A 23,304-nucleotide genomic window follows, 5' to 3' on the forward strand; every position below is an offset into this window, starting at 1 on the left:
AATAAGGATACAAATGCGAGTATTTTGATCTTTGGTAGAAGAACTCAGAATTGGACAAGTCTGTACGAGTTTTTGACCTTCGAAAATCGGTCAAAATATAATTACCTATGTACGAGTAATGTATGGGATTTTATCAGATTTCTATATTTATTTGTACGAGGCTGTATTTAAGGTTGCCATCCTTGGTTAGCATCCAAAGTATAGCGTAAAACAATTTTAATTAAGTTTTGCAACTGATTAATTGCGTAAGAAAATGGGTTTTATGCCGCGGACCCTTCACGAGTGTTTTCGATTTGTTTTTTTGGCTACAAAAGTATCGTAGCAGGGAAAGTAATTTTATGTTTATTTTTTGTAAAGTGTAGAATGTCTAAATGATTTTAGTGTATAATTAATTAAGATTTTATATTAAATCTTATACTCTTTGTAGACATTGAGGAAGAATTTTCATTTCTAGAACATCAGAAACATATCTAATACAAAGACGAAAATTCGGAATTTGATTCTATATCAAACAGTTTGGCTAGTATGATAATAGTGGGCCTGAAATAATTTTATTATATTTTTTTAATACAGATTTTTTATGACGATATGAAACATAATAAATAAATCCTATACTTTTTATACCGGACAGACTACATCCGAGTGAACCTTCATGGCATAGGCATAAATAAAAAGATAACACATAAATTATTTATCAAGTTTTATTAAACTTCAGTAAATCATTATAATAGGTATTATTATAATGATTTACTGAAGTGGCCACTAAAACTTCACCGTAAGAAACTGAACACAGTGCAGAAGGCACTTCAAAATCTGCGGAAGGTCTTATGGTTTGGAAGAAGGCAGGGATTAGCCCTGTCTGGCGGCGCTAGTTTGCAACTCGACTCAGGTCATCGTTATTTCGATCACCCTTACAATCGGATATCGATCCTTCAGCGAAGTGGAATTATTATTACAATGACGATACTTCCATCCAACCTTTAACTCCGCTTTTCATTCTCTTACAACCTTTTTATCGCATCAAAAAGTAGCCTATATCCTATATTTTAGGCTTTAGTTATGTATATCTGTATCAAATTTCATTCAAATCGGTGCAGACGATTTGGCGTGCAAGCGTAATAGACAAACAGAGTTACTTTCGCATTTAATATTAAATAGGGTTAATCATATGTATTACCTACCTAAATATTTTTCTATTTTTTAACACCATTACGTGGTAGAATTGACGTGTAATAACATGTACTACCGAAACCTTTGTTAATTCTTCTATATTAATCATATGTCTAATTTATAAAAACACAATGATAATGTTGTTTTAATCAAATTAACTAATTTCTTTCTACGCTTGACAATGACTGATGTAACTACGAATAATTTAATACGGAAATTATCTAATAAATTGCCTAGTTTTCTTTTTATTAAAGCTAATCAAAACGAAAACGGGTCATGTGTACGTTCTCATTTGAGGTAAACTGCTGTAACCGACAGTCAGAATATTTGGCTTTATATGCATATCCTACATAAATAATACGTAGTTTTGAAATCTTATATAAATGATGAGTTTAGTGCATTATCGGTGATAGAAAGTAGGTTTATTAGAAACATTAATCTTCTAATATATAAAATTCTCGTGTCACAGTTTTTGTAACAAAACTCCGTCGAAACAGCCCGACCGATTCTTATAAAATTTTGTGTGTGTGTTCAATCTGAGTATGGGACGTAAAGTATATTTAATGCCTCTAAGTGATGTGTTTTAACACAGATAACATAATATTACATAGTTTTATTATGAATTTTAAACGGAGGTCATTTTGACCTAATTTTTAATGTAATACTTGTTGTAATATTGTCTAAATCTAAATCAATTTTAGTGTATCTTTTTTATATTGTAATAACTATCTGTTTGTTAGGGTTTCATGTAAATATAACGAAGGAGAAATTAAGATGAAATTATCATAGAACATTGTTGTTAAATATGGATCTAAAGATAGGTAAGAAAAGTACACTTTTGTTACATATATGCTTAGTTTTTGTAATGTAAAATTAAACCCACTTTGTTTTATCTTTTAATGGCATTCTCGTATTGCTATTTTGTTTTATGTACTGTTTTCAATGTTGCCATTTAACACTGTTTTTACTACACCTATAAAGACGAAGACATAACAATATCTCATTGTTTATGCTATACTCGCATAGTAATAGTGTGCTATGTTCCTATTATTTTTAAATGAGCTAAAATTTTATGTGGCTGATCGAAAATGTAGAGCATTCTAGCGCTAGTGGTTTATTACTGCAACTTATACAGCTGAGGTAGTGAATTCAAATCTAGCTAATTCCACAGACTATTGCACGTTAATTTCTATTTCGACTGTTTATTCTTTATTTATAGAAAAAACAATAATAAACGACATTAATTCGAGATATGACGATTGGTCGGTCCTTACCATTTTGGATTTTGTAAATAGATAGATCAAATTTTTATTCACAACAACTTTTTTCTAATAGATAATAATGGAATCATGCAGGTGCCGCCGGTAACTGTATAGATTGGCTGGATATTAGTGAAGGATTCTATGATGAGCATGAGGTTATGTAGGCCCATCGTGACACATTCACTAGGAATTAACCACGGTAATTTCAATGGGAACCGCGTGGAGGTCGATAAAATATAGTAAATTCTTAGCAATAAGATTACTATACTATTTTTGACGACCTCGGTGGTCTAGCGGTCACACCGCTTTACGACCGATGGTCGCGGGTGCGATTCCTCGCATGGCACAAACATTTGTATTCATGAGTATGATTGTTCCTATCGGTATAATATGTATGTATTTACAAAAAAAAAAATATATACATGTATTTATATCAGTTGTCTAGTACTCATAACACAAGCTCTGATTAGCTTGGGACTAGATGGCGATGTGTGAATTGTCCTGAGATTATTATTATTATTCCCCACTAACAGTGCCTTTCTCCCTATTCATATCAACTGAAATACAATTAATGCTACAAACACAATACATTCAAAATATGTTTATAGATAGTTGACATGTTATATTGACAGTTGAGAATCCCTCTGGTACTTATTACACTAAAGGGGTACTTTAAGATAATAGTCGTGAAGTTATATACATACCTAACTCCTCCTCTCTTCGTATCGTAGTTCAGCAGTCTTGCACCATGCTTCCAGTTGACCTGACGCGTAGGCTGCGGCACCTCGCTGACTATGCACCGCAACTCAATAATCGAGCCTTCTTTGTAGAACTTATCTTGAAGTGGACGTCCACGCTCGTCTATTATTTCTACTTTTGGCACTGTTAAACAAAACAGAAACACATGATATTTTTTTTATAATTTGTACAGCAGTATCTGGTTCCAAACTAAGTAGAGTTTAGGCTAAACATTAGGTACTAACAATATTTATGAGCATTTTACTTAGCGTCATCTAGTCTAGAACTTATGCTGAAGAATTTACTTAACTTAGGTAAATGCTGAACAACATTTACCTAAGTTAAGTAAATATCAAAAGTGTGCCTTTTCCCACCGCTTTCTGTTTTACCCAGTGGTTAGCTGGTAAAGAATTTCATATGGCATTATGGTTGCTAATTGTATACATTTTTTAAATATTACATAAAAAAATATTATGCACATAATTAACAACTGATAGAAATACTTAAATATCATATTTTTTTAAACATATAGTTACTCAATTTACATATGAAATACAAAGATCAATACAATCAATCATATTTATAAATACAAATGTTTGTATCAAATCCACGACCATTGACGTGATAAGATAGTATGTCAAACCGCTAGACCACCTATACAGTCATACAATTCTGCTTTATTGCACAGTAAATAAAATTAAAATCCATACAAATACGAGGCATTCGAGTATTCGTGTTTCGCATACGACCTGGTGACAGACGTGATTCGACTTAACAATTACGCAATTTTGAATTTTCCTGACATATAATAATAGTAATCTTTATGAACCACCTTGAAAGGCGTAATTCAGAAAGAACTCGAGAGAATATGCTTGAAGTTATTACTGTTGTAGAGTTGTGATTTTTATTCAATAATAATAATAATAATATGTCTTCATTGGAACTCAAAAATAATATTTTACAAAGTGAGTAACAATAATACGATATAATAATAATAATAATATGTCGGGACAATTCACAGCGCTATCTAGTCTTAAGGTAAGTAGAGCTTGTGTTATAGGTACTAGACAACTGATATAAACAATAGATATATTTTTAGAAATATGGAAAACTTACAAACCGATACCAATAATCATACACATAAATACAAATGTTTGTATTTATGTGTATGATTATTGGACGTAAAATCTAACTTCAAGTCAAACATTCATTCAGCAGTTAGTCGTGAGATATACCAACCGGAGTAACCAGACAGACAATGTAACTCATATATCGTTTGTAAACAAATGTATTCACAAATAATAGGATTATTGTGAAAATATAATTAAATATTTATAACAAAATTTGTGACTAATTGAATATTATTTAAGTCCCACGGGATTATGTGGAGTTTAATCGAATGAAATCGAATTACCACAAATTTTAACTCAAATAGCATTATATAAAATTAATCTTTACTGGTGTCATCATTGGACATATTTTTGAACCAAAACAAACAAAATGTACATATTTTACTGTTTGGCACAAACACTCATATTCATGACTGCAAATATATACATCTTGTAAAGAATCGAACCCGCAGCTATAGGAAGAAATAGAAATATTCTTTATTCAAATAAACTAAATACAAGCACTTTTGAATAGTCATATTTTTATTCTACCACTCATTCGGAATGCAGACTCATCACAAAAAAAATGAGCAAGTAATGCAAGTTATATTAAGTTTATTTGAATAAAGATTATTTCTATTTCTATTTCTAAATAATTTTATTGAACAAAGTCTATCCCGATTTGTAAAGCAACCAACTTATTACATTTTCCTTCACTGTATTTGTGTCTATGCGCACAGATTTGTCAGTGACACCTATCTGTCATTGTCAAAGCCTTTAGATCCAGGATCCAAATTGAAATCAGAGAATAACCTTTGACATCTTAGGTTAAAGTTACGGCAATGTAGAACCGAAATTGGAATTCCTTGGCTGGTATTAGACAATCTCGTAACTACATACTGTTTGAATTTTCCTAACGTTGGTTAGTGAATACTTAAGTAGTGCTTTTTATTTAATTTAACTATTAGTTACTTAGATATTGGTAACTACACAAAAATGAATTATAAAATAAATAAACTATTACCTTATAATAAACTCTAGTACTTATATATTGTATACTAGCTTTTGCCCGCGGTTTCGCTCGCGTTAATTTATTCCCTTAGGGGTGCAATTTACCAAAATCCTTTCTTAGGGAATGCTTACGTCATAGTAGCATTATGCATGCAAAGTCTCAGCCCGATCGGTTTAAAATTGACAGTTTCATACAAACTTTCATCCCCTATTTTATCCCCTTAGGGGTGGAATTTACCAAAATCCTTATCCCTCATAACATCTATCCTGCCCTTATTAGATCACTATGTCAGTCACCATTGAGTTATATATATTTAGATTAATATTATAAAGAAGTAAAGATTTTTTACAGTCTACCTTTAGTTGATTGAGAATCAGTTGGCTCAAATTAAACTGTTTGGATCAATTTCAGTTTATATAATTAATAATAATAACTATTCATTCATTTATAAACTTAAGAGCAACGCTCTTGTCGATGGAGCTCTTGCCACTTTCTACGATCTTCCATCTTACTCTTTAAGCCTTGATACGACACGAATCCAATTCTGTCTTTAATTTGATGTAGCTGTGCCTAGTCTTCCTCTCCCCCTCTTTCCTTCTATCTTTCCCTTAATAATTAGTTTCAAAAATTCATCGTGTTGTGTCAAGTGCCCTAACATTTATCCTCGTCTCTCATCATAATAACAATATCCCTGAACAATTCACACAACGCCATCTAGTCCTAAAGTAAACAGAACTTGAATTATGAATATACTAGCTAAATGACATAAAAACTTATATACATCTTTTTGTTTAAATACAATATACATATAAACAAAACACCTTGTTCCAAATAATCATACTCATGAATACAAATGTTTGCACCGTGCGAGGAATCGAACAAGCGTCAATCGGAAGTAAAACGGTATGCTAAACCACTAGACCAGTGAGGCAATTATTTATTACAAAGCTGTTATCTTACAACATGACTATTTATTTTGATTAATGCTTTTGAAACAGTTATTGTTCACAACACTCAATTAGCGGGACAGTCGTAAAAAGAAAACAACATCGCAAGTACGGAATGAAGCAGAAAACGTGTTATATCTACGTGGTTTTCTTTTTAAATCACCTTAAAAAAGAGGAGGTTGTCAATTCAACCGGAATTTTAATTCGTTAACGAACCTCAGAACTTTTCACTACGTTATAGATTTTTATTATTTTGTTTAATTCCGCTACAATTAACATATTCGGTTCGAAAACTTGACTATCGTTACGACTCTCTCTAATCGTGATCAAATTCTGACTATTATTAAGTCTACCCACATTACGACACGTGTTTCGCCTCTGAACTAGGCATCATCAGGCATTGATTAGATTAGAGTTCGAATATAGCTTGGAAGCCTAGAGTTGACTGTTCGGCGACTGAACCGAAAACACAGTAACTGTAGCGGAATTTAACAAAATAATAAAAATTTATTTAATTAAGTACTGAATAGGACTTCCGCAAAATAATACCTAATTTGATTAAAGTATGTTATTTGCTCTTTTAAATTTTCCAAATAATATATAGCTGTTAATTAATAATAACAATTACAATGTTAGCATTGTAAAACGTTGTGATCTGGGTTGTTCACTTATTTACCATTCCAGTTAATTACCATTGTATTTCTCTTGTGAATTATCTTTATATATAAAAATTACGTGTGACGTTGTTTGTCTGCGATGGACTCCTTAACTACTGAATCGATTGCAAATTTGATTTGCACATTGTATTCAATTTGATCCAACTTGAAAGGTAGGATAGGTTACATCTCAATTTATAGTCGCAATATTATTTTATTGCCAATTATTTTTATATATAAAGAAACTGTTAGCCACAACAATGCTTGCCCGGGTCTGCTAGTGTATATAAAATGGACCAAGAAATTTCTGTGCGTAACCCCAATAGAATTTAATTCTCCAACAACTAAATTCTCCACAGACCTTCTTCACGAATTCATTTTGCACTAATTTTGTTAGCCTTCTCGTGTCTAATACTATTAACGGACTACCGAAACCGTGAAATTAAAAAAAACTCTAAAATAAAGTATACGCCAGAAATGAGGATGTATATCACGTACAGACTAGAATTTTAATTTGTATACTAACTGATGCCTGCGACATTGTCCGCGTGTTATTTGTCATTCCTCCGATTAAGGCCTTCAAACTCACTCGATCTCGATCGACACGATCTTTAAATAAAATAAAATGTTCTAACTTACGACAATTTTATGATACGAAACTTATTTCAATTATATTGCAAGAAATGAGAACCTCGTCTGGAATCGAGCATGAAAAAAGAAATTAGATTAAATTGTCAAGGGTTGACGAAAATTTTCAATTTTGTTTAGCTTACATTATGGAAGAATTGATCTCAATACCTTACAATACTTCTTAATAGACGTCATTTGATGTAAATTGTATCGGAATATGGACAAATAGCTTGGTTGGCTGACTTACAGGGGAGAAAGTTATATAACTGTGGGGGTAACGCAGCTGAAGTCCAGTCACAACGCGTGTTTCAAGGTGTTTGTGGCCCGGGTCCCCACTAACATGCTGTCCCCCTTCATTAAGGAGGACTACTGGCCGAAGAGTGTGAATATCGAATGCCATTATCAGTGCCGTGAACACAGGATCAATTTCAGTATACCAATATATTAATTTTAAAATATTAATTCATATGTATGTTAGTCTATAAGGTATTTATAATATGGGCCTAGTAGCCTGAAATAAATAAATGAACGCAAAAACCCGCAATACGCAGCGTCTGGCCTTGGCTTTTGAATTTATTGTATCACAAACAGAAAAGTATTAATTTAAATTTACGATTAAATAACTTGTACAAAAGTCGGTCTCTTTAAACATTCACTTCCAGATGACCTTTAGGTGAAAGGTAAAGATATGGGAAAAACAGTAGGTGGTGTACATAATAACACAAATAATATATTCATTGAAATATATTTGTAAGCGAAGGGACTGTTAATATTGTGCTGGTAAACGTAATTATAGAAAGATTTTTTTAGGAATAAATAGCATATTTTACACGTATTGAAAGACATACAGGTAAAAGAAGAATAATAACAATAATACAATATTTTCTATATAAAAATATGTCTATAAACTATACATTTCAAATGTATGAACCATACATAATACATTGACGGCCATACGATACAAAACATATGGTATATACATTTGAAATGAATGAAAGTTTATAGAGCTATTTTTTATGAATTCACAGTGAGCAGTACGTGTGTAATTTAGAACAGTGATATGAAATGAAGCCGTACCTCATAACACAGTCCATTATCAAGAGGTATACTTGTTTACACAAAAGATTCAAACATATAGCCTAACGGGCCGTTTCTGTATCCTAAAAAAGCAGGTCCAATATTTATAAGTCCACAAAACGGCCAAATATTTGGTCCGCACTCATTTTCCGGTTACCGAGATAAAATCGTTTTTGTACGAGCTCGAAACAAATAACCAATAATAATAAATAATAACTGTTTATGTTATGTTTATTGCCCGACTTCCCATCAAAAGGGGGGTAATGTTTTTCAATGTAATGTGCATACGTTTATTTATTTGAACATTAAAGCGAAATGGCGGTTGTTATGGCTACTTATTTGAGTTAGGTTCATTTTTTATTAGGTTTTTTTTTTATATAGAGATATTTTTTCTATAGAAAGTAATTACACCATGGACATTAATTTAGTGGTCTTGCGGTTTAGCAGACCGCTTTACTACCGATGGTCGCGGGTTCCATTCCTCGCCTCCTCCAAATTCAACAATGAACCAGTGTGTCTAGGATGATCGTGTGGAGATCGACTTAACATAGTACATTGCTAGCAAAACCTCTTTTCCTCGTTATAAATAATCCCTCCCCTCACTAGTCCTCGAGAATGGTAATGCAGGTAGGAAACATGTGATGTCCATAGTGCTGTTTATTTAAACAGGCGATGATTACCACTTACCATCAAATATACCGTCAGCTTGTTTACTATTCCAATTACGTAAAGAAAGATATCTGATAATAACAGTGTCATATGTATTTAATCATTATTCACACACTCGAAGTTACGTGTATCAAGTCATCATCTCATCTCATCATCTGCTTCTTTCCATTTATTTGAGATCGGCGTAATGTGTTTGTCTCTTCTATTCATCCATGTTCACAGTCATCCCGTTATTTACTCCCCTTACCATATCATCACACAGTCCATTCATTATTTTTTCGGCCCTAATATCCATCCACATTAATATATAACACCTTCCTTAAAATATTATCTTCATTCCCACCCATTGCGTATATCAAGTCATTCGTATTAATTTCTTTAAACAGCTTTCATAATACCCAAATAAACATCGTATAAACAATTTTAATTTGTACAATAAAACAAAGCGAACCCAAGCGTTAATTTACGAGATAATCAAATATTTATCTTCGAAATATATTCAACGATAAATCTCTCCGTATTAAGGTTGAGCTTGCAATGTTTTATACCAACAAGAATTTGGGTTGAGTGTGTAACATTTTTTTTATATGACTGTAATGGCAAACAAGGCTTATAATAATAATAATAATAACTGTGAACAATTCATTAAAATTAAATTGATACTGATGACTCTTTTTGAAATTTTACTCTTATGACGGTTTAACATATTATAATTATTCTTCTACCATATATAGACTCCCTTATTGGTCTAATTATAATTTAAAAGTATTATTTATTGCCTAATAAATAACCCTGGACAATTAACACAACGCCATGTAGTCATACGGTAAGCAGAGTTTGTATTATGGGTACTAGACAACTGGTTTAAATACTTAGATTTTTTTTGTAAATACATCCATAACATACATAGAAAACACCCAGACCAATACACATAATTAACTCATGAATACAAATATTTGCACCATGCTAGAAATGAAACCCGCGACCATCGGAAGTAAAGCGGTGTACTTAACCACTAGTTCGCCGAAGATTAAATTACACAACATCATAACATCACCAAACACTGTTTGACTCTTATGCGTTGCCATTTCTAACGAACGTGCTTGTAAATTTCTCTCTCTGTTACATAGATCCCCCGTCCAATTCAAACGGGGATCGAATTTACGATGACCTGAGCCGAGATTCAAACTCCTAGCGATACCCTCTGCGCGTATCGCTAGGAGTTTGAATCTCCATTGTGCATAGTGCTGTTTATGTAAACAGGCGATGATTACCACTTACCATCAAATGTACCGTCAGCTTGTTTACTATTCCAATTAGGTAAAGAAAGATATCTGATAATAACAGTGTCATATATATTTAATCATTATTCACACACTCGAAGTTACGTGTATCAAGTCATCATCTCATCTCATCATCTGCTTCTTTCTTATTCTATTTATTTGAGGTCAGCGTAATATGTTTTTCGCTTCTATTCATCCATGTTCACAGTCATCCCGTTATTTACTCCCCTTACCATATCATCACACAGTCCAGACTGAAGTCGGATCCGTCAGGCAGGAGTTGGTTGCATTGCTTAGTACTTTAGTAATGTTTTTTTTTATTACGTGCTGGCAGACCCGGCCACGTGCTGCTGTGGCTAAGGTTCTTGAATAAAATAATATTGCAACTATAAATTGAGATGTAAGCTATACCTTTCAAGTTAGATCAAATTGCACACAATGTGCAAATCAAATTTACAACCCGTTCAGTAGTTTAGGAGTCCATCGCGGACAAACCTGTCACGTAATTTTTATATATAAAGATTTTTGATAATTATTTAATTTTATGACTAAAGTATATATACGCTTTATAGTAAAGAATTGGTGATTTCATTTTTTTACACTTTTAATACATTATACTATTGCCATGCTGTAATATATAGTAATATTATTAAAATATATCTGTGACTAAATGATACATCATAAATTGTGCATGAAATAAATCTAAATTAATTTATATAATAATGAAGACAGTTATGATTTTTAGTTATAATAAGTAATTAAAAGAAGACTTCAAAATAGATTAAGTTATTATATTAGAAGAGGCTGTGGTTGTTTTCAAATGATATAAAAAAGAATAAATTATATTTATACAGCATTACTTTGTGGGATTATTAATAAAAATTTGTACTATTTTTAAATTAATTACTAAGTTAAAACCTACTCTCGTAACGCTGAAAATAACTCCCACACAGTTATTTCTGTAAATTAAAATATCCTAAAATAATTGTGATGCTGCAAAGGTGGACAGAATTGCTTATACTTAATAATTCTCTATTAAAAAATCTATAAAGATAGAAAAGAATTTCTGTACATACAGTAAACTTTTCTCTCATAAGTTATCGAGTCTAGAAAAGGGAATACCGAACAAATTCAAACCAGTCAGCCATTTTATAACTACATTGTTACATGCTTTACTTCAAAAAGAAATTCACGATTCAATATTTTCTAACATTCGAATCGTCGTTGAGGCAAAGGAGCTGTAACTCAAGGTTATAAATAAAACACGTTTATAATAAATGTTGCGTGCAAAAAACCTCTAAAATAACCGTAACGTATTTAAACACAAAGGAAATCTATAATTCCATGAAATGGCCTTATAAATCTAGATTCGATGCTTAATAAACCAATCTAAAGAAACATATTAATAAAAAATTACTAGTTTGAAATTGTTACAATACTTGAAGACAAACTGTAAATTTAAGGTTTTATAAACGTTTGTATTTACGAATATGACTGTTTGTATCGGTCTCGATGTTTTCTATGTTTATTATTAGCGTATTTACAAAAAAAAATCTTATACATACAAAACACCCAGACCGATACAAATAATCATACTACAAATGTTAGTACCGTGCGAGGAATCGAACCCGCAACTATCATAAGTAAGGCAGTATGCTAAACTGCTAAACCACCGAGGCCGTTATATACATAACAATAATAAAAAGACAGTTTACTCATTTTAATATTTATTTTTTTAGTTGGTTAAATACAGATGCTTTTAAAACACGTTAACACATTACAAACGCATCAGCCTGTAGCTGAATTTGTATATAAACATTGTAATATATAAAATATTGGACCATTATCTCAACTCAATTTCACAAAGTCGTGTATGTGAATATTTTTTCCACAAGAAACGTTTGGCATCCAAGATCGTTAAAGATAAGGGGTGGAAGAGCGTAAAGTGTAGGGTTCCATAAAAGCTATAATAAAATTGTAAGCATCGAAGTCTGTACATTTAAAATAACAACTAACAAAGGTATAAACAAAGTACATGGTTTTTATAATAAAACTTTGTCTTTATATAGACACAAAACAAAGTTCATTTATAAAATAAAATGTGTGCTAGGACATATAGTAGAAGTGAAACTTCAACGGACAAGTGGAAAAACGAATAGCAACTTAAAAAAATATTTACTTCAAGTTTTACAGCAGATTGTTAATTTATTTGTCCAATTTCAAAAGCTTATTGTGCGCGTAAAAAATTAAACATTGCTAGAATATCTGTATATACTTCACTGTAGCATATTTAATATTTATCATAGATAATTTCATAATCTGACGAATTTCTAGGGGTTTATTCCACAGTGTAAATATAGTAAAATATGTATATAATTAGTAAAAGGTAAAAGGCTCAGAATATGTCAATGGCGAAAATTTACAAACAATAAAAGACATATCACACTATGTTTCTAAATATAAAATTGTAATAACAATGGCTGCTATTTATAAGGGCCAGATATATATTTAACCATGAAGTTCCAATAGAATTTGGTGGTGTTACGGTTTAACATATCCCTTTAGATGACTCTTGTTTCGATACAGCAAAAATGGGTCAATTGTTTTATAAATTGACGAATTATATTATTGGGTGATATATTTAGTATATTCCTTAGGCAAGTGTAATTTGACAATATGTATTACCTATTAATGAGTATTAATTTCCCATTAACGCTTAGAAAAGCAATTACACGGTTACATTACGAACAAAGCTGTAGGAAATAACTAGTACGTATATAAAAGGAGACTAAGCCGTTCTTCAAATAGAGATAATGAAATACAATACCGTTAACGAAACGATATATTTTCATAGGCTTTGACAGTTTTTTGTGTATGTTTATATATGTTCTATTTATTTTCTTTCTAGTGTACTCAGTAGCACAAGGGCAAAACAAAAGCCGCAAATAAATAAGTAGCCTTTATTATTTCTGTATTACAATATTTTCACATTGCTTATGATATTTGTAAACATATAAAAAAAAACAATATTTTTGTTCTATAAAAATATGATGAAGAGGTTAAGAAGTTAAGTTATGAGAAGTTAAGCTCCTAAATAACTTATGATAATTAAAGGCAAATGTTATAAGAGAGCAGATCCTATCGTATGAAAAATAATAATCAAAATAGGTTCGTATCTAGTTTAGGACAATTCATATTTCTGAAAAAAAAAATTCTCTAAAATATACAATATAAGGTACCTAAGAAAATATTTGTAAATACTCTATACCAAAGACAAGAGAATATCCTCTACCTAGATTTAAGAATTTTCCTAAAAAATGTTATCATAGCCAAAGTTCATAGTTCGCTTAAATATAGCACCTCATATAAAGAAGAAAAAAAAATAAGAATCGAGATTCTCCTGCGAAATAGTATGAAGGCATAACAAATGTTTTAAAACTAGTTTTTTTCTTCTAAAATTGCTTCGTACTGTTTTTACGAACGTACTTTAAAACTATTGCTGTACTATAATATAAATAACCAATCAGTGTTTCATATATGAATAAACTATTATAACCGTTACCTACAAAAATATATTTTTAATAAACTCATAAATATTTTTATATCTACCAAAAGGAATTTAATATTTCTATGCATAATATTTTTGTCGTTCAAAATCACGACTTGGAAATGTGACCGTCGAAAAGGTATCCAACGTTTTATCAAATAGAACATTTTGTTCACGTATAAACAGATACGAAGGAATATTTATAGTGTTATGTTACTGGCAATTTGAATTTAGAACGTTTCGTATTTAATTTTGGAATAGATGAGTAAAGGCTATAAACAAAAGACAATAATAATATCAGTTAGGCTTGAGTCAACGCTAACGTTAAAAGAAAATAAGTTTTGTATGAGACTGTGATACCATATCTTTTGCTATATAGCTATAGCTGACCAAATGATGTTGCGTACGATAAACGTCTACAAATTACAATACCTCAGACTACCGAATCTTATTGTGAGATAATTTTTTTTTTTGAGATTTTTATTTATTTATGTATTAACGCCGGCTTAGTGCTAGGGGCACATAACTTTGTGAATTTTGTATATATCAACATAATATATAAGATATCAAAATATACAAATATATATATATTTATGTTCATTGCGTGTACCACCTACCTTTTTCTTAATGTTATTTTCTCTACCTAAAGGTAGTCTGGAAGAGATTGCTTAGCGATAAGACCGCCCTTTGTATCAGTTTATGCAATCTTATCATTTTAATTGTAATTAACAATGTCTGGTACAATAAAGAGTATAAATCTTACTTAATATTATACACGCGAAAGTTTGTGAGTATGGATGGATGTTTGTTACTCTTTTACGCAAAATCTAATCAACGGATTTCGATGAAACTTTACAGTAATATAGCTTATACATCAGAATAACACATAGGCTATAATTTAAAAATATATAAAGTAAACTGGGCAATATATAATAATAAACGTCAAGTAAGTGTGATGCAGTACAGTAAAATAATAATATACAGTCTCTGTCAATCTGGAATAAAGTCCACTTTCAAAACTTTGAAAGAATTTATCAAAATGGTGCAGTGTTTCTGGAGTATATATTCCTCATAACAAAATATACTCTCTCTATCTCTCTCTTTTTATAGTCATCATCAACATCATTGCCTTACCTTTATCCCATTATTTGTGATCGGCGCAGTATGTCATTCTCTTCCACTGCTCTCTATCGGTCGTCATATCTGAACATACTCTTCTTTTATTCATATTATTTTCTTTTTATAATAGAGTTATAAAATATGTTGTACATATTATAACTTTATATTAGTATTTGTGGTTCGTTTACAATTTAGTTATTTGAGGAACTCTAAATATTAGGAGCGGCTTATGCGATTGGTATTTTCACGACGTTATGAAAAATTCCATATATAACATGATCATCGGATATTTTCATTTCATTACACCACACGTCACCTACACATGAAATTTTTGTATTACACAAATATAATTATTGACTATCTACTATCTAGGCAATATTATTATTAATGTAATACCTATTTATAATACCAAAGTTGTAACAAACATTATGCCAAAAATTTGGTAAATGCAATGGTTGCTGGCTCTTCCGTTATATAGTTCTTACGTTATATACTTAGATATATTACCCGTGAACGAATGCTACTTGTAGGGACTGGTCTGCTCTTATCACTATAAAGTTCTACCAACCACATGTTTGAACATTGACTACTATTTATTGATGTACTTATGTACCTCTTTTCTATTTATGATATCGTATTTACATAAAATTTTATAAACATACAGTTGTATAGCTTTGGTTGAATAAAAAGTATATAAAACTCACCAACAACAGTAAGGTGCACTCGCCTGACCAGAGGCGGATGCGTCGATATCTGACATTCGTAGAATCCTTCGTCCCTTTCGTTCACGTACTGTATGAGCAGGCGCCAGTCATTGGGGTGCTCGAAGGCTAGCGAGTATCTAGAATCAGCTGAATATGTGTGCGTGCCAAAGGAGAGAAGATGCAGGTCTTCACCACGTCGTCGGACCCAAGAGATCTGCAAGAAAATATTTATCATTTCAGTACAATAATTCATAACACGTGAAGCAAAAGATTTGTATTCCTTTTAACTAAAAATACGGAGGCGACTGGAGTCTGTAAGTTGCGGGGCAGCGACTCGAGGGGGATACGAATAACACTGAACGGTCTCTGACACTTCATATCTCACCACCGAGAACGACTCGCGTACTCAGTATTATATTTGATTCGTTCTCTGTATCAGAAGTTTTAATTATACAAAGATACCGTCCATATATAAGTATTTGATTTAAACTCCTTAGCTTAGAACCGCTATATATATATAGGGACTTTAGTACGTAAGATTTTGAGAACATAACCTAACTTAAATAAATATCAATTATGGTCATGTTCTAATAAATCGATCAACTGCAGGTCGTTTTAGAATCATTATATTTTACTTAACTTTATACTAATTTAAAATTTGGAAACCCCTATAGCTAACTATACTCCTAAGAAGTAATAATTTAAAGATAAAGAAAGTTAAATTATTATTTTTTAATTATTTGTCATTATTATTATAATTAAGCAAACAGTATCAAAATTGCAAACTGTATATTCAAATTCGAAAATAATTTATTCGTGTAGGACATTTTAGCCACTTATGAACTTTTTCCCTACCGTCTAAAATCCAAGGTGGAAACCTAATGGACAAATTATAGTTCTGATTTCCTTTTGATATCGCTATCCTATTTATTTAACAGTTATGAGTGAACAGACATACATAACGGTCAAAATAATAACCCTTAATTTTGGTTCACCCATACAATTTAACAAGATAAACAATTGGTAACAATTTTTTCCTCGTTCTTTTGAATTAAAAGGTTAAAAAGCAATATAAAAAATCTGACGTGCATAAGTGGCCAGAGTATCGTAAATGAGAAAAACCTTTTGAATTTTGACTTCAAAAGAAAGATTTCGGTATAAAATGGAATGTAGAATTGCTACAAAAATAACATTTTGGCAAATTACCGCATCGCACGGGCCGTAGAAAAAGAGCTTTAGTGCAATAAAGAGTGTGGGTTCGACCGCCGAGCCTCGCCTCCGGGACTTGAGTATTGAATTTACATAACGCTGAAAGGATCCAAAGGGCTATTCGAATTAATGGGTTTATTGGATTTGACCATACCGCAATAAACAGTTATGTGGCAATGGAAATTTTGTTGTGCTATATTTTTAGTATAGATCTAGTTAGACTTGGTACAAAGACCGCACCTGTTTCAGCTGTCAAGCAGTTTGCTTTATAAGCTGTTTCTTTTGAAGGGCAATGTGGTTTATGGTAATTAAATTTCATGGTACAGGGTATTACTTCTTAGTTCTCCAGAATGGTATCATATGGGGTCCCATAGACAACTCATAATGGCGTAATATCCCTGATACTATTTATGTATAAAGTCATAAAATATAATCGTATTTTTAAACCCAACGTAGCAAATAACGTGGTAAGAGGTATCCATCATAGAAGAGTCAGATATGATATGCTTAATTCTAAACTGCATTAACTCCAAAATTACAAAATTTGGAATAACAACCTTCAATTAAAACTATTAAAGTCAATTTCTCTAGTGCGATTTTTGTGTTATGCATTTTAAATATTAAGCATACAATGTATGAATACACAACAACACTTTCTTATAGATTTTACTTATTATTATATCTAGGTACAACAATATCTCAATGTCTCCTTTTTCCTTACACGTATGTATGGCTGATCGAGTTAATACATTATCATATACCATTTTCTAGGTTTCTGGAAGAAATCTCTTTTTAGAGAGAAGCTCGCCTTTATGTGTACATTACATTTATCATACTACCATTTTTTTATCCTACAATATGTACAATAACGAATAATAAATCTTTTACATGTTTAGTTTCTTTTTTTCTACCAAATATTACTACAATACATAATCTACCGCTATTCTTCTTCTATTAGGTAATTCAATTTCTTTTTTAATAAAATACCTAATTGATTTAAAAAAACCGTCTTTCTAGATTAAATCAATACTCACGAACATTTTATTTATAACTTAGAATAGTACACTACTATATTATTATATAATTACCGCCATTGTACATACCATATTCTGACAAATAAATATATTATTATTATTATAATTACTAGACCAAAACACTGATCAAAAGTATCAGTCAAAATTACAAATGAAAAATATGATTAGGTATTCTGTACAAAGCGTTTACCAAGTTGGCATCGGTGGTCCAGCGGTTTAACAAAACGCCTTACTTCCGATGGCTGCAGGTTCGATTCCTCGCACGGCACAAACATATTTAATTATATTCATGAGTATGATTGTTTGTATCGGTCTAGGTATTTTCTATGTATAATATGTATGTATTTACCAAAAAAATATATCTATGTATTTGTATCAGTTATCTAGTACTCATAACACAAGCTTTAGCTATCTTAACTTGGATCTAGATAGCGCTGTGTGAATTGTCCTGAGATTATTATAGATTACTTTTATTGTTATTATTTGTCCACGTTAAAAAAAAAGTATGTACGTCAGCTGCCTTACAGGGATGCCTTAACTTAGCCTTAATGATATGACGAAGATCTTTACGAAATATTTGCTGTCTGACCTTCACACCCTCGTAGTAAGCTTGTCTATGAAATAAATTGACTGACGATGTAAAGATGTTACGGCGTAATACCAAAATGTATTTACGAAGCTATTTCTATATAATAAATGGTTGATTTTATTCCAAAATAATAAATATAAATCTATAAGTATGATAAAATGATACTGAACGATGCGAAAGAATATTATTAGTAGACATTATCGAAATAATAAAATCCAGAATAGTAAATGACAAATAAAGTATTACTATTATTATTAAAAAAAATGTTAGAGTATTTGGCTGGTTGTGCGTTTAAATTTCGCAATAAAGAGTTAAGCTTGGCGTAAAATTTTGTTTCCTTTATTCCAATCAGTTTTAAAAGAAAAATATTACACGATACGAAGTCTCGATTTTAGCTAGTAACATAATTATAAGGAAATTTTCACGGTCATTATCCCAGATGGAGTAATCAGAGAGATATGTCCAAATTTGGCTAGATGATTATATTTAATGAGACAGGAACCTATTGCTTTTATTTCATTTGTTATGGATGTTACTACCACCATAAAGTCAGTCAGAAATGTAACTGATACACAAGGTTTAATTGCCTTCGTTTTAAGACAAAGATTCTTCTTTGTCCTAAAATTGGGTTGGTGGTAAATACTAGACTATCATGTACCAATAGATTTAATAAAATATTAAAAAGTAAGACACTTATTTAATGTGAAAATTTAATTTTTATAAAATATCTATTGTTAAACAGATTGGTTCACAATATTAGCCACAAGAAGTTCTTAGACAATTTTAATGAATTTTATTATTATCTAGAGATCACTGACTTCTAAACTGCACTAGAAATAAATTTATATTTCATTCGTTCCTTTTATAACAACACTTTAACATTCCACTATAAGAGACGGTACTCTCCATACAAAAGATAAGAAATAGGAAGTCTATAAACTCAACACTCGTCTTTCAAATTGGGGATTATTACTGAAAATGTAGATATTTGAATTTGTAAAAAAATGCTAAGTATAAAATAAAATTAGATGATATTTAATATTTTTTTAACAATTCACACAGCGCTATCTGTTCCTAAGCTAAAAAGAGCTTGTATTATGAGTACTAGACAACATATAGATATTCTCAATTACATTTTTTTTTTGCAGATACATTTGATGAAAACACCAGACCAATACAAACAACCATACTCGTGAATACAATATTTCTACTATGCGAGGAATCGAATCCGCGCTCTTCGTAATTAAGGCCACCAGGACCGTTACTGGGAATGACAAACAAGCTGACGGCCTATCTACATTACCATGTGACGCTCGTAATACCACACATGTATTAAAATTTCAGAGGACTATGATATCATGTCTCTATTCACGCTAAAACTGAAACACAGCATAGAAATAAGTTCCTTGGAAGCTGAAATATGTGGACTGAGGTACGTAGACAACTTTCTACATAGCTGAAAATCTATGTTTTTTCCTAAACAATCTTCCACGCTGAATTTACGACCTTTTTGTGTTGCAGATCACACATAATGACACAAAATTAATAATACTATGTTTCTCTATGTTTTGTTCTCTATTTGTGTAATGATGTGTGATTTGTAAGAATTTAAATTAACTACTTATATATCTATCTATCAAAGTTTACTTTGGTATATCTATTCGATTTATCGTTACATTCCATATCTGTATAAATAAGCTTACCGTTTTCTCTCCCAAATCATGCACTCTACAATGTAGATGCACTCGGCTCCCCAACTGTGCTGTCACGTTATTTGTTGAAATGTCATCCTCGAAGAATGGTAGTGGCTCCAAGGTAGTGGTTGACACATCCTCGTCGTGATCCTCGTATGTCTCCGTGAACACTTCGTGCCAGAATGGGCCGCTGATTACTTTCTTGTCACCGATTTTGAAATCTGTAAAGATAGAGTAAGTAGTCAGTTACTTTTTTTAATAAAAAGAACATGCCGTTACGACTGCAATCCCAGATGGGGTAGTTAGCAGCATTATTAACTATAGTTCTTGTAGTAAACGCAATACTTAATAATTGTTATACCCATATTTTTCTAAGTATATTTTGAACCCAACGTAGCAGGGAAGACCTTACTAGTAACTAAGATTTTTTATATTTGATATTGATATTTACTGCACTAAAGAGTCAGTCAGAAATATAAACTGACAAGCAAAGTTTTTATTTGTGTCTTATTTGTGAGTACAATATTATTTATATGTGTTTTATTTGTGAGTATAAGTCAAATAATTAGTAAGCCACTGGATCTTAACGGGCTTAAATAAATCTACTCATAAGTATTAATATGACGGCCTCTGTGATGTAGTGGTTAATGGTCGCTGGTTCAATTCCTGCCACGATGTGAATATTTTTATTCATAAGTGTGATGGTTTGTATTTTCTCAGTGTTTTCTATGTATACTATGTACAATAAATATTAAAGCCTTCTATAAATTGTCCAGTATACCCTTATTACAAGCTCTGCTCAGACAGCGCTAACGCCATCTAGTCCTAAGCTAATTAGGATTAGATGGCACTGTGTAGAGATGGCATTGTCCAGAGTTATTATTAAATAATGGTACCTGGTAACTGCGGCGCTATCACACATAGCGTCCTCGTGAGAAGTGAACAGAAGACCATAAGGCCAGCCGGAGTCATCTTGTCAGCCCCTTGAATTCGGAGCCATAGAGTTCACCTGTCCAGCCGTTTTTGTTGCTGAAACAAGGAAAAATAAAACATTCAAATATGTAGAATATATTTTAACAAACAATCGTTGACAGTACTCAATTTTTAAAAGTACTAAAGTAAAAAAACTATCTCTCATATTAACCAACTACACTACTCTTCAAAAACCGGAAATGATAATAATAACGGCAATAAAAATATTAATCATACATGACGTTTCTCAGTCTCGTTAAAACTCAAGAATGGCTGGACCTTTTTAGCTAATTTTTGAAATATTTGTAGAAGTCCGAGGAAGGTTTAAGTGGTGAGAAAATATGAAGAAACTGCATAGAAAATAGTAAAAATAATCATATTATTTTCCCATACAAACTGTTCGTACCTGTCAAACAGGGTGCGTTCAGAAATATATTGCGTAAAACTTCATAAAACCTTTGATATATTATTTAATACTGAAACGGAACGGAGTTTGGAGGTTCTGCTAGTATATACTATATTTAGGGGAGAAGGTATTTAGCAAAAGGACTAGTGCTTCCATTTCTAACAATGTAGCATATCAGGTCTACCACCACGTCGTCCATTTATCATAAAAAACATCATTTACTCTATAACCGCTCCAGAAATAAGAATAGAAATTTCCAAAATGGAAGCACTTAAAAAATAAGTTTGTAGGTAAAAGGTTTTAGGTTTAATGGAGTCGGTGGTCTAAAAGTTTTCTCAATATAGCCGTAGGTTCGATTCCTCGCACGATGCAAACTTTTATATTAATAAATTTGTCATTTTTTTTTTATTATTTATATTAGTCTGATGGTTTCTGGAAGTATATTACGCATTTATTTTAAAATAAAATTGTAAAAGTATTCAAACACAAGCTCTAGTTAGCTTGCACTAGATGGCGCTGTGTGTATTATTCAATTATAATTATTATTATAAAATGAATATCTAAATATTGCTAAACAGCAACATAAACAGATTAGCAACAATAACTGCCAACCAATCATTAGTGAAGAATAATAACCATGAAGTTCTGTAGAAACAGAAAAACTTTCTTTTTTAATTTATGTACATTATGCCATAGTTTTATCAACATTATCAGTGAAGGTTATCTAAAAGATCCCTACCTTACCCTAGTACCTTTTAGGGTACTTTAAGATCCCTTTTTCAGATAATTCTGTTTACCAACATTTGACCTAAAGTAATAGTTGGAAATCAAAAGCAAAAACTTTGTAGCGTGTCTAGAAACCTTCGATAGATAAGATTGGATTAATCCCAAACTTGTCCCATTTAAAGATAAAAAACTATTCTGACCCAGAACACTCGTGTTTAGACCGTGATAAGGCATCAAACACGAGTAGTCTGTCAAAATAAGGATAATGTGTAAACAAATTACATAATTAAGACAACGAAATTTCTTATCTGTTTAAATATAGGTACATAGTATCACAATAATTATGTAAGGATTCGAAAAAAAAGTCCTATTTCAGTAGGTGTAACAAATACTGCCAGTGGATTAATACAATTTGTTTGTCTTTCTGTAATCTATTTTTATTGTAATTACGTGCGTCGCAGCCGCAGGAGTTAAATAAAACCGAAATTATTTTAATATATTTAATTAAAAATAAAATATTACAAACTAAAATATGACTATAACTATCTTCGGACGAAGTTGGTACCGAATTGAGTTAAAGTGACAAATACTGAGACGCGGAAACACAATTAAGATGTCGAGTTAGCAGTTGCCCAGCGCGGTGGCTCAACGAAGATGTGGGGCGCTGATTCGTCATTTCGAAGTACGGGCACAAAGTACAAGGCCGTGCTCCTCATCAGCAATTTCCGTATTAGCAACAGCTATAACATTG

General features: G+C 31.5%; 1 protein-coding gene across 1 annotated transcript in view; it reads right to left on the bottom strand.

The window, feature by feature from the left end:
* Positions 1 to 3,136: 3,136 nt before the first annotated feature.
* The window catches only part of LOC131848597 (lachesin-like), a gene marked incomplete at its 3' end in the record, with an annotated part of 84,761 nt that continues 64,593 nt past the window's right edge, over positions 3,137 to 23,304 (bottom strand). Inside the window, exons 3-6 of the mRNA XM_059198514.1 lie at positions 21,346 to 21,478; positions 20,459 to 20,670; positions 15,924 to 16,137; positions 3,137 to 3,314 (exon numbers count right to left, since the gene is read on the bottom strand). Of these exons, the coding sequence (XP_059054497.1) occupies positions 3,137 to 3,314; positions 15,924 to 16,137; positions 20,459 to 20,670; positions 21,346 to 21,421 (680 nt within the window). The remainder of the gene's footprint in view (positions 3,315 to 15,923; positions 16,138 to 20,458; positions 20,671 to 21,345; positions 21,479 to 23,304) is intronic.

The sequence above is a fragment of the Achroia grisella genome, unplaced genomic scaffold (genome assembly GCF_030625045.1).
Source record: "Achroia grisella isolate CSIRO2021 unplaced genomic scaffold, CSIRO_AGI_Agris_v1 utg5640, whole genome shotgun sequence".
NCBI classification, from domain to species: domain Eukaryota; kingdom Metazoa; phylum Arthropoda; class Insecta; order Lepidoptera; family Pyralidae; genus Achroia; species Achroia grisella.